A 13,666-nucleotide genomic window follows, 5' to 3' on the forward strand; every position below is an offset into this window, starting at 1 on the left:
CACATCTTCATATTCCTGAAATTACGTCAAGACAATGTAATATAGGACTGTTAAGAAGGTGCTGCTGTCCTAATAGTACCTACCGCCACCAGACAAAGAAACAAATGTTAAGATGCTTAAAGAAAACTTTGTTTAATAGCATTCTGCCTGGAAAGGAATCACTTATCAACAGTTGTGGTTATAAAATCTACACTTCTTATTGTTTTGGTATCCACTTCTCTATTGTTTTCTGAATTATTTCTGTCTAGTTTTTTGATTTTCTGTTGGTTGCATAAGTAAGTGTGCATTATTTAAATCAATTAAGGTGGTGGGATATGATTGGTTAAAGAACTGTTTTGTAATGGGCGAGGGTTGGTGTTTTGTAGTATGTCAGCTTAAAATAATTGGTTATGGTACAGCTAAGCAGGACTCAAGTTTCACTATATAAACTGAGGTCTAAAAGAAAGTTCTCTGGAACCTAACTCCAGGACACAGCCCAAGTCAGAGTTGCCAGACCTCAACACCCTGCCAATCCTGTTGTGCAGCTGGAGTTCCTAGATGATCTAATCCTGATTGGCTATCAGGACACGTTTGTCTGCCTTATTGGGAGTGGTGAGCATTGTGTGCTTAGTGTGTGTATTCGGTTTTGATAATTGTTAATAAATAGAGAATAAGGATATTACTGTGTAAGGCTGCTTCCCTGGTAAAAGATCCTGCAAACCTGCAGAAAATTATGGTTGAAGCCCTATGAATTGGGAAAGGGTGGGTACTTCAATTAACCAAGTTATGCCCAGAGCCTTACGGCCTGGGAATGGGTGACCCTGAGCTCTAGAGTGTGAATTGGGTTAGGGTAGGTGCCTTTCCCCTGGAGCCCTATGGATTGGAGAGAGTGGAGGTGCCTTAACCGGGTTATGCCTTGAGCCCTATGGATTGGGGTAAAGGTGGGGTGCCCTCACGTGCGGGTAACAATTCGGTACTCAATCTCTCTGCTGAGCCTGTCAATGAGAGTGCCAGTTACTACCAAACTGGCTATCTGAGTGAGATCACCAAATCATTTTTGTAGGCAACCGACGTGCCATCCAAGGTTAAAACATCCTTTCGCTGCCACTCTGTGTTTCATTTATGCCTTAAGATGAGTCTTAAGATGAGTCTTCATGTCCCATTACTAATCCCCTGAGCTATCCAGTTCACCCCTCAACCCAAATGCTTTCATCTAATGATAACCCTAGTTCTTTAATTCAGTTCTGCAGCCTACTGTTCTCTATAGCAATACTCTAGTGTAAATAACTGTAGCAAAAATAAGTAAACATATCAAAATAATCCTGCTTTTCTCAGTGGAAGGGGTAAAATACCTTTTGATCATCTGCCTAATGTTTGCAGTTGGGAGTTTGCATGATCTCAGATAGGCAGAAGTTTAAATATAACAATATATCAATTTTTCAGGGCTAGTGAAATTCTGTGGAGGTTATTTACAAACGGAATAACTTCAAGTATCATGTGAAAATATTATTTGATACTGTTTTGTAGACCCTCCAGTGAAGTAGCATTTTTTGACATTTAATACCCTAGATCTTCTGTAGAGATTATTTAGTTTTTTTGAACTAAGTCTTTTTAACTGCAAGGAAAAAAATTGCATTTACTGTTGGATAGTGGCTTTAGGGAGAAAACAGTTTATCCTCTCCCCTCTAATTTAAAATTAAAAGTTGAAGCCACATGAGGCCAAAAGGAATAATTTCTGCATTTGGTGATAAAGGTACTAAAGGACTGGCCTTTGAGCTCTGTAAAGAAACTTTAATTTCCTTAAAAAACAAGTTACTAGCCTAATTCCTGAAGGAGAGCCATGAAAATGTACATCTATGTAAACTGATGCAAACTGATTGCTATGATTGAAAGGATTATGCAGCTGGGAACTGCTTCTGTGTCAGGAGACTGGGTGAGACCTGAAGGGCCATTTCCTCTTCCCTCCATGTGTTGTAAAACAGCTCAGGTAAATTTGAGGTATAATCCAAGGATTAATCCTGCGTCTTCCTGTCAGTGCCTCTAGGTGTGCACTTGGAATGTATCACATAGTCACTATCTCTCACTAGTTGCTCCAGTAGTAAGTGAGAAGAGTTCAGAGTTCAGCAGCAGCAGCTTGGTCCTAAGTAGGAGTGCTGTAAACACTTTTCTTTGCTTGTACCTGATCAACTACCCTCTCAGCGAGGGGCTACAGGAGACTTGTTGCTGGTAGAAGCCTCAGGGCAACCCGTCAGTTGCCACTGATCCATCTGTGAGGAGCCGCTGCCAGGAAGGGGATCAGTGTAAAGCCGTGGTCCCCAAACTATGGGATGTGCTCTCCTAGGTGAGCATGGAGGAATGTTCGGTGGGGTGCAGTGAGGCCTGGGCAAGCCCCCAAGTGGGGCAGGGAGGGAGTGCCACCCAGCCCCGCTCTGCCTCCTGCCCCATTCCGAGCTCCGGCTCCTGGCTGCAGCTCCTGGCCCCAGCCACAGTTCCGCCCCGGCTCCTGGGGGGGATGCGAACTGAGCAGTGGGGAGTGTAGGCCAGAATAGTTTGGGAACCACTGACCTAAAGGAAACTCAGGTGCTGGGGAGGAGAATACATGGTGGGTCAAGAGGTAATGGGTAGTGGGTGGATTTTAATGGGAGAAGATACCCTGAATGAAGTGCTCCCCAAAACATTCATCAATTCTGTAAGTCACAAGTATTGCTGACTGAGGTGGAAAATTTGTGAGGGAGACAGTCATTAAAATGTTGGCAATACATCAGCATTTAGAGCTCTTTAAAATTAAGAACATGTGCAATTCACATTGGTTATGTGAGCTATTTCAGCACTGGAGAGGAAAAGTCCTCCTTAAGTCTCAGTTAAGGCATATTTATTTTTTAACAACATTTGAAGTTTGACAGTAATACTCAAATCTTCAGATCAGCTCCCCTTCCAAGAGTCCAGTGCTGTTGAGCAGCTGATACTGGTAAAATATTTTCTGTATTAAAAATTTTGCATTTTGATTAAAAATTTATATTCCTCTGTAAGGCATAAAGATCCAGAATTTGCATTGGCACCAGCAGCAGAAGATTTTAGGATAGCAAAAACAGCAGATTCATAAAAAAAAATGATCTCTAAAAAGAGCAAGAGAGAGAACCCAGGGAATTATAGACCAGGCAGACTAACTTCAATACCTGGAAGGATACTGGAATTAAATTATTAAGCAATCAATTTGTAAACACCTAGAGAATAATAGGGTTATAAGGAATAGCCAGCATACGTTTGTCAAGAAGAAATCATGCGAAACAACCTATTTTCCTTTTTTGATAGGGTTACTGGCCTTGTGGATTGGTGGGGGGGGAGGTGGGGAAGGGAGAAATAGCAGACATGATGTATCTTGATTTTGTAGTAAGGCTTTTGATGCAGTCCCACATCATAGTCTCAGAATAAACTAGGGAAATTTGGTATAGATGAAATTACTACAAGGTGGGTGCACAACTGATTGAAAGACTATACTCAGAGTAATTATCAATGGTTCTCTGTCATACTGAGAGGGCTTATCTAGTGCAATCCTGCAGGGATGTGTCCTGGGTCCAATATTATTCAATATTTTCATTAATGACTTGAATAATGGAGTGCAGAGGATGCTTATAAAATTTGTGGATGACTCCAAGATGGGAAGGGTTGCTAGCACTTTGGATAACAGGATTAGAATTCAAAAGGATCTTGACAAATTGGCGAATTGGTCTGAATTGGACAAATTGGTCTGAAATCACCAAGATGAACTTCAGTAAAAACAAATGCAAAGTGTACTACACTTAGGAAGGAAACATCAAATGCAGAAGTACAAAATGGGGAATAACTGGTGCTAGTACTGCTGAAAAGGATCTGGGGATTATAGTGGATCACAAATAGAATATGAGTCAGCATTGTGATGCAGTTGCAAAAAAGACATATATCATTCTGGGATGTATGACCAGGAGTGTCCTATGTAAGGCTTGGTCTACGCTTACCCAGTGATTTGGTGGCAGTTGACAGGAGTTACGCAAGCTACGCAGAGCAGCTTGTGTAACTCCCGTCAACTGCTGTACGTCGGTTCTGCACAGTGTCTTTACTACACTGCGCCAACAGGAACTGCGCTACGCCACTTGAGGAGGTGGTTTTAGTACGTCGACTTCCTGATCGATTGAGCGGGTCTACACTGACTGCTCCCTTGACAGACCCTTGACATAGGAAGTAATTGTCCTCTTCTGCTAGGCACTGTGAGGCCTCCGGTAGAATCCTGTGTCCAGTTCTGCATGATACACTTTAGGATATGTGAACACATTGGAGAGTCTTGGGTAGAGCAACAAAATTATAAAAGGTTTAGAAAACCTGACCTACGAGAAGTTTTTTTTTAAAAAAAAAAAAAAAACCCCAAAACTGGGAATATTTAGTCTTAAGAATGGAAGACTGAGGGGGGACCTGTTAACAGTCTTCAAATATGCTAAGGGCTGTTATAAATAGGACAGTGATCAATTGTTCTCTTTGTCCACTGATAATAGGAAAAGAAGTAATGTGCTTAATCTGCAGCAAGGGGGATTCGCATTAGATATTAGGAAAAACTTTATAACTATAAGAATAGTTAAGCTTGGAAATAGGCTTCCAAGGGAGGTCGTGGAATCCCTGTTGTTGAAGGTTTTTAAGAACAGGTTGGACAGACACCTGTCAGGGATGGTCTAGGTTTACTTTGTCTTGCCTGAATGCAGGGGGTTGGACTTGATGACCTCTAGGCCCCTTCCAGCCCGACATTTCTATAATGCTATATCAACCTGAGTGGACTGAGTCAGTTTCTTCCACTATGCGGTACAATCAACCAATCTCTATCCCATTGACCTCAACAAAAACTGTTGTGTTCTCAGCATTTTTGTAAATTGGACAGGTGCCTAAACATAGATTTAAGAGCCAGACTTTAATCTCTTGTTTTTGAAAATCTTTGCCCTGGATTCAATCTCTAGCTTTGCTGTTGACATACTTTGGGCAAATCATCTCTGTGCACCATTTTTCCATTCTTTAAAACTGAAATTCTTGCTTCAGAGGTACTGCAAGACTTTAAATCTGAAGCATCTTAAGATCCTTAGATGAAAGATAATATATCAGTGCAAAATGTTACTTACACTCAGTTTAGATTTAAAATTTGACTTCCTTAAAATTATCATCTGAAGAAGAATGTGTTTTGGAGTATATATCTTCTATCTGAATATTTTACACATCTAATTGGTTTTCAAGAGTTGAGTCATAGTATGACTCTAGAAAATGCACTACAGCAATTGAAGGGGAAAAACGTATCTAGCCAAACCACTGGTGCTTATGCTCTGGTACTGCATGTCCAGCCTAGGAAGTAAAGTTTAACTACTTGCCTGAAGGACTGGGTAGGTTCCTTCAGTAACACTAGTACTCAAGAAAGTAAAAAGCCAACTGGTAACAGGGAAAATATCAGTGTTTATCCATCACTGTTTGTTGAAATCTTTATGGATGGCAATGATGCCTTTAAGAGGGTGTTTAAAAATGGACTGTATAAAATATTTCAATACATGTCATGTTTCAGAGTCAGAAGAGGGATTGTGCTATGGCACGTTAGTTTACAAAAGTTAATTTGTTTTGACAGCATTCATTTCTATACTTTGACAGAAGTGAAATGACTAAAAGAAGAGAACTCCACAAATAGGAGCTTTCATGCTGACTTTTGGAGCCCTGCGGAGATTTGTCAGTGCTCTTGCTGCTGCTGTGCTAATTGGCTTTCTCATATTGCTCATGTGGGTGCTTGCCCAAAGATTTAATGAAGAGAAGCCACATATTCAGATTGCTAACCTTAGGGGATAGATTTTTGGCAACAAGGTGCCCTCTTCTCTTCATATACGTATATAGCATGTGTGCACACATGAAGCTCAAGATGGGCTGAATGAAGGAAAAATCTTGCAGGTACTGTTTGTAGAGAATCTGAACATTGTCCAATATATCTTATTTCCATCCAGAATTCAGCTTCACTTTCTATTTCAGAAAAGTTTTATTACATAATTAAATGTTAACAAATCATGCAAGGTTTTAGCTTTTCATTTGGGATGCTAAATCTTACATCAGGATTTATTGTATATTTTCCCTATACCTCATTTATATAACTGTTCCATAGTTAGCTGAACCTCAGCTGAAGTTTAATACATTCCCACTCCTTTGGGTAGTTTTTCAACTTGCAGCATGGTGAATTGTTAAGTTTAACACCAGTGAGAATGCAAATATTTAGTTTCCCTGTATGTCAAGACAGAATTCAAAGCTTTGGAGGTGCTACAGGACTGAAAACCAGATTTAAAGCCTGTCTAGTGAAGAATTTTTTTGAATAGAGGAGGGACAAATGTCTTATTCTAGAAGCTATGGATGTGCAAAGAAAAATATCTGAATGTTGGAATTGGGGAAGGTGGAATTCTTCAGTATAAAATATGAAAAATTATTTAATCGAGGGCCCAGTCTCATCACCTTGGGGTGTGCAAGTTCCCTTTGAAATAGGGTTTGAGCCCTTGTTTACTTGTTGCAGCTTTGTTGACTTTTTTTGGTGCCTAGAGGCTCCAGTCAAAACTGAAGCCTCACTTTTGGAAGGTGCTAACACAAAGTAAAAGATAATCCCTGCCCCCAAAGAGCTTTCAGTAGAAAGTTCTGCTGTCAAACAAGTCAAAACTTGTATTTTGTAATTATTTAACAAATAAATCTCCAACTTGCTAGCAGAGTTGGAAATGCAAAATGGCTATATATTTTCTTTCCATTTAAAATTACTTTTAGTTTACTGGATGCATTATTTCCATAAACTTTTGTTGATAAAATAAACATTATAAAAGTCATTTGAGCATTTAAAAAAAATCACTATACCCATGGATTTTTTTTTTTTTTTTTGGGTATAAACAACTGGCATGCATTTGTAAATAGATGTGTGTTTATATGTACCACTTGAGATGGTTCCAGTTCTCTCTCAACCTCATGGACACTGAATTAGTTCGAAGTTACTTCTTCACTAGTGCCTGAGACTTGGTACTGAAGCTGTTCTTTGCTCCTGGCACTTTCTTTCCTAAGGTCAGAATTCATTTGCTCTGTCTGAGTCATCCATCAATAACTTCTTCAGTTGAGAGATCCATTTCAGATTCTCATAAGGAAAAAAATACTTATTTTAAAGTTTATGGAAATAGGGAGCAAGCAACAAAATAAAAGTAAAAATAGTTGACAAAGTTGATGTTCCATGTTCCAAATCTAAAAAGAAATAGACATATTTTGTGGATATATTTTGTTTAGACTGTTTTTCAGAACCTTTCTTTTCCCCTCCAAAGCAGTTTTCCAGAAAGCTCTAGACATTTTTTAAATTGCATTATTTAAACACATTTTTATTAAGGCATTTGCAACATGCAGAGTTCTATAAAGTTGTCAAAATTGTTGACAGTGAATTACTGCCTCTAATGATCATTGGCTGTAATTTCTTTAAATGGTAATATTCACTTTATGCTCTTTAATTGGGAACATGCACTTTGTTCTGATTGCATGTTAAAAAACCTATGGCTACTTCTAAATCGATTTGATTCAAGCTCCTTACTGAAGTATAAAATTAAATTTATTCCTCTCCTCCCCCCCCCCCCCCCCCACCGATGTCAGTTTTCTGCTGATCACTGCACCTTAACAATTTTATTTGCCTTGGTCTGTTAAACAAATATAATGCAGTAGTTTCTGTTCATCACTGTGATTGGCCACATTCAAATTGCTTTGCTGATAACAGACTCATGTTATGGGCCCAATCCTGCAAGCCTTCTATGCGTGAAGCTTCCATTTATGTCTGAGTTCTCATCTTGGAGGGTTTGCAGAATCAGGATTTTTATCTGAATTACTGAAACGTAAAACTTGCTTCATTCCACACAGTCTCTACTCTTTTCAAAAAGAATACATTAAACTTTCATGTTATTTCTGCTGAAGAGGTTTTTGATTAACTTGAGGGATGTTTTAAATCTTTGGCTGATAATAACAGCTGCTAATGATGCTCTGGCAGCACTCAGGCATGAGTCCAGTGTGGACCCTCATCCTGTGTTTGTGGTCCCAGATCTCTTGTTTGTTCCCTTATTTTCCTCAGATCCACTTAACCTCATTTCTGTTTCCAGGGAAACAGTCAGCACCTGTACCCTAAAATCAGCAGCCAAATACAAATTGTAGCCACATTTTAACAAGTCTCTTATTAGGCTTAAAGAATATAATGGACTCAATTGTACTGTGTTCTATTGGTGTATCTCCACTTACTTCAGTGGTATTGCACCAATGTATCTGAAAGCAGAATTTATTTTTCTCCTTTTAATGTGTATGCAGTGCTCCAAAGATACGTGGGAAGATTTCACTTCTATCTCTAAGGGGTAAGATGTCTGAGTGAGTGTGTCATATACTGTATCCCATATGGTCATCAATATTGTCTATGCAGCACTCTTCTCTCCCCTGTCCTCTGCATTAAGATATATAGGAAGATTAGATAAAAGCACTGTAGGATTCCATTCCTATATCAGTGGCTCCATATTGAACTTTCTAAACTTTGTAAATATAAGAAAATTCTTTCCTTACTGTCAGCCCTCTAAATTCAACATGGAATCTTGAAGCTGCATCTTTACGAGTAATGAAGATGCTGCCTCTGATTTACATCTGGGCAAATCCACTGAAAGCTATCAGGTTTTTCAAAGATATGATGGAACGCAGAATGTATTTACCTATATGGAAATGAGATGTGACATTTGTCATGTACCTGTGTATCATCTTCCTGTGACCACATCACCTGCCATTAATATATCAAGCCAAAATTATTCTAGTATTCCAAATTCTTCATCAGCTTCCAACAACCAACTTATATTTCTAGTCATTTAATTTAAATTATATCCTGCTTTCCCCAAATGTAAAATTGTACCTATACAGTCATCTGGCTGGCCGTGGAGAGCACATAGCTTTGGAACTGTCACAGAGAAACAAAGGAATTGAACCATTCCTCATGGAGTACATCCACAGGAGGAGATAATGGGGCTTCACTTGTATAATGGAAGTACATGGTATAACATGGAGTACATATTCTGTTTCAAGAATTTGTGCATGTGTATTCCGTTCAGTGGTATTAACATCACACCAGGGAACTTGTAATTTATCTCCAACTGAAATATCTAACATGGTGATTGCTGTATGTTTAATCTGTAATAGTTCTTAGTGTGGTTGTAATTGGTTTTTTTTATTCCCACCAGATCTTGATCATCTTGGACTGTAATCTCCATGGTGTGAAAATCTGAAGATAATCCGGAGTAAAAGATTGGTTTATTTAAAGTGACTTTTATATCAAAATGGTTGGAAAACTCAAACAGAACTTGTTATTGGCATGTCTGGTGATCAGCTCAGTGACAGTGTTTTATTTGGGGCAACATGCTATGGAATGTCACCACAGAATAGAAGAACGCAGCCAGCCAGTGAGGATGGAAAGTGGGAGAACCACAATAAGAACGGTCTTTAATTTAAAAGCAAATAAAACCTTTGCTTACAATAAAGACATGCCTTTAATATTTATTGGAGGGGTGCCTCGAAGTGGCACTACACTAATGCGTGCCATGCTAGATGCTCACCCAGATATCCGCTGTGGAGAAGAGACTAGGGTAATCCCTCGAATTTTGGCAGTTAAGCAGATGTGGGCGAGGTCAAGTAAAGAGAAAATCAGACTGGATGAAGCTGGGGTCACAGATGAAGTTTTGGACTCAGCCATGCAAGCCTTTTTATTGGAAATCATTGTTAAACATGGGGAGCCTGCTCCCTATTTGTGTAATAAAGATCCTTTTGCTCTGAAGTCCTTAACTTATCTTGCCAGAATTTTCCCCAATGCCAAATTTCTTCTCATGGTACGGGATGGTCGTGCATCAGTGCATTCCATGATATCTAGAAAAGTCACGATAGCTGGGTTTGACCTAAATAGCTACCGAGACTGTTTGACCAAGTGGAATCGTGCTATAGAGACTATGTATAACCAGTGCATGGAGGTTGGTTTTGAGAGATGCATGCTGGTACACTATGAACAACTCGTATTACATCCTGAAAGATGGTTGAGAACTCTGTTAAAGTTTCTACACATTCCATGGAACCAAGCAGTGCTGCACCATGAGGAAATGATTGGGAAAGCAGGTGGTGTGTCTCTTTCAAAGTGAGTACAAGTATTTCTTGGTGTCTTGTATTGATCTAAACTTCACTGTTTAGACCTGGTTTGCATACTTGGCATGATGCCACGTATAATTGCAGGTTATTGTAGAAATACAAGTGCTGTCAAGTCTCAACAGTATTGTATTTTCTTTAACCACTTTTCATTATGGCCATTTTAATGTTCCTGTAAATAAACACCAGAATATTTTACAGCAAGTTTGACCTAAATTCTTCAGCAAAGCTCTATGTCACCAGCGTGGTTGACATGAAATTTTGCAGCAGCTTCATTTGAATTGAAAGGTTTTATTGGATTAGATAGGAAATGAAATAATCAGTACAGTTGCTCTTGTAGTGTTAATTTTGACATTAAATTCAATTTTTTCACTTCATGTGCCGCAGATTTTTCTATAGAAAATTCATACTTACCTTGTAGAAGATACTAAGGAAAGCTGTAGTTTTTTGCATTTGTGTAAGGGGCAGTTTGTGCTTTTGACACTCAACAAGGTGTGGGAAGTGGTGTGGGATTGTGAGATGAGGATGCTGAATGTTTTTTCTAAAAGTCCCATCAACACTGCCAGGACAATCATGATTTTTGTAACCAGTTGGTGACTTGACTTGTTCAAACACAGAGTTTTTTGCACAGCAGTCTTATTGTGTCATAGCTGTAGCTAACGAGGCTTGTATATTTGCACCGGCCACATTGCCTAATCATGTTTGTATTCATGCTTTCTGGGAAAATGTAGGCAGCTATCCTGTTATGCTATGCCTCATCAAGGAATATAGGGTGCCTGGACGACGTGCACTGAGTGGAACCAGTAGCACATAGGTCAGTGCACTCTGGAATATCTTCCTTCCAGCTCTCTGTGCAGTAAGTAGGACTGACTACACTGGATTACTTAGGCACAGTTATTGGGGTCACATCTACACTGTAAAACGTACCGAACTGTTCACAGGAAGCAACTGTAGCAGCCTAAGCCTCTGGTAGTGGCAAAATACACTACAAGCTGACACATTTACTAATAGAGCATTTATCATAGTTCATGTGAACAGAAGCCACGTACAGAGCCACGTATAGGTCAAAAAAGCCATTAACTATTTACAAACTCAATTAAGAATTAGTAAGTGGGCAGGCTAAAATGATCAGCAAAAGAAATAGTTAACAAAGGGTTTCAGCTAAATTATTTAGATTTCAGAATTCACCCCCTCGGATGATTGATGCAGTTCACATCTCAGAGCTGTTGTTGGAGGCTGTCTGCAGCTTGGGAAGATTATGCATCAGTTTATATTTCATTTTCTTAATTTTAAATATTTGGATAAAAGCTGATGATGAGCTATGATTACTAGGTATGAAATCTATTTTTGCATAGGATTAAAGATAATGCCCATTTTATTGATAGTACATACATTTCTGAAGAGATTAGATATATCTAGGTTTTAAACTTAAATTGTTTAGTAATTCCTCAGGAAGCTGAGCTCTAATGTAGTGTCTCAAAGGGTTTGTCTACACTAAAGGCTTTTACATCAAGTTAATGGATTGTAAATTCCCTTGAGTTAGCTACCACAATCTAATGTGGCCACTCCACAAATGTTTGCTCTTGCAACAACTGTGTGTGGCGTGTCCCCAATATCCTTTACAGAGAGAATGGATACCTCACATTAATTAGCAATCGATCAGTTAACTTGATTAGGTTAAAAACCTCTGGTGTAGACAAACTCAAAGGGAAAGTTGATCTGCTTTATCTGGGTTGGCATTATTAGTTTTTGTGAATAATTTTGGTTCGGGTACTTGTTAGTGTATTATCAATGCAAGAAGAGTCCTGAAGATGTATCTGCCAAGAATATAATCTTTCAGTAAATTTGAGGAACTGTTCCACTGAAGTAGGAACCAGTATTGGCATACTTTTTCTTTTGGCAGAACCTTCTGAGAGGGTTAGTATTTTGAATAAAAGAAAGCTGTTGCAGACAAATCTCTTACTATTGTTTTTCATATACGCTGTGCATTTGACTTTCTGAGTAGAACGGAGTGAAGTATCTGGATTTTGATATTCTTGAGAGTGCTTAGAGGATTTAATCTTTCCCATGATGTCTAAATTACTCTTCACTGGCCATGTGTCTACCCATATATGTAGTTGGAGTATGACAGAAGTGAAAACTCATTATTCATAATACAGAAAAGTCTCTTCCCCTTCCTTCCCCTCAGCATAGTTCTTTCAATATGCAACTCATGTCTTCTCTGTTAGATAGCCAGGTATGCTAATTACTTTTTATATTGATTAAAAAGTGATGTCCTAACTGTGGGATGTGCCCAGTTAAATTTCTTGGGACACGATGTGTGAATACTTGTCTGTGCTCAAGTACTCTTGCAGTAGAAGAAAGAAAGAAAGAAGGAAACTTCTTTCACAGTGAGTGAGAACAGTGTTTTTTTCAGTTGATTCAAATAAACTAGGAAGATTTAACTGAACAGTGAAAGGATAAATGCTAAACCTAAGCAATTGGGTAAACCAACAGGCAAAATTATCTTATTTACACTGATGAATCCTTCAAAAACCTAAAGCCAACTGATTTTAGAGTAAAAATTGGAAACCAGATATGAGTGACCAGTCATTAGATCGGTAAGCAAGCATTTAATACAGAGTGGGTTTTAAAGACTTCATATTGATTTCTGGCATCTCCAGTAAAATATCAGGGTATTGATGCTGCTGTGGTGGAAATGGTTGCCCTTGTGGCAAGGGAGGATTTAATGGAAAGAAACTCACTCTTCTGTACATATGTTTGATTGTCATCATTAATGAGCATTTTATATTGTGGTAGTGCTTGAGGTCCAATTCAGTGGTGGTCTTTATTAAGCCAAGTGCTGTACAGACATAATAAATGATAGACTCTGCCCAAAAGAATGTATAGTCTGAAAGGTTAGATAACACTTTTTACATATACAAGCATAAATATTTTGACATGAACCTTTTTATTTATTAAAAAGGATTTTGTTGATGGGAAAAATGGCTATACAAGTTTGGAAAAGCCGTGTTGGTCTGAGGAATAAACTAGATATGGGAAGTGGCAATGTGATGTTTTGGGGAACAGGCCATTGAAAATGCAATGGTAAACACACGCTACCATTGAACTAATGGTTTTGAGTCACTGGCATGTGGATTGCATAGGTTCTCTTTGCAGGTAACATCAGGCTTACGTGGATGATTGAGACAATAACGAACTGGGAACTCCTCCTCACAGAATATACAGTTGGTTGGGAAACGGGTTGGGGAAAATGAGATTGCTCTCTATTTCTTAATATTTCTGAGGCACTTACATACAGACAGCTTTCTAATGAGTCCTTGCTTATGTTGGAACCTTCAGAAGCAATTGGATTTTTCACGTCCACCTTTCTTCATTCTAATATGCTATAAAGCGTTTGAGTTAACAGAAACTTGCCTGAGTCACAAAAACTAACAAACCATTAGAACACTGGTGTCTTCAAGGTTGTTAGTCTCCAAAG

General features: G+C 38.7%; 1 protein-coding gene across 7 annotated transcripts in view; it reads left to right on the plus strand.

Annotated features, from left to right (window-relative positions):
• Positions 1–13,666, plus strand: part of TPST1 (tyrosylprotein sulfotransferase 1) — a 227,699-nt gene that overhangs the window by 24,464 nt on the left and 189,569 nt on the right. For all 7 annotated transcript variants that reach the window (XR_010917981.1, XM_067537960.1, XM_067537962.1 and 4 more), the window contains exon 3: positions 9,237–10,177. Coding sequence is in view for 6 of the 7 variants with exons in the window: in XM_067537960.1 (XP_067394061.1) it covers positions 9,333–10,177 (845 nt within the window). In the remaining variant the exon portion in view is untranslated. The remainder of the gene's footprint in view (positions 1–9,236; positions 10,178–13,666) is intronic.

The sequence above is a fragment of the Emydura macquarii genome, unplaced genomic scaffold (assembly GCF_026122565.2).
Source record: "Emydura macquarii macquarii isolate MOO-44397 ecotype Brisbane River unplaced genomic scaffold, CSIRO-AGI_Emac_v2 contig_450, whole genome shotgun sequence".
In the NCBI taxonomy this organism is placed as follows: domain Eukaryota; kingdom Metazoa; phylum Chordata; order Testudines; family Chelidae; genus Emydura; species Emydura macquarii.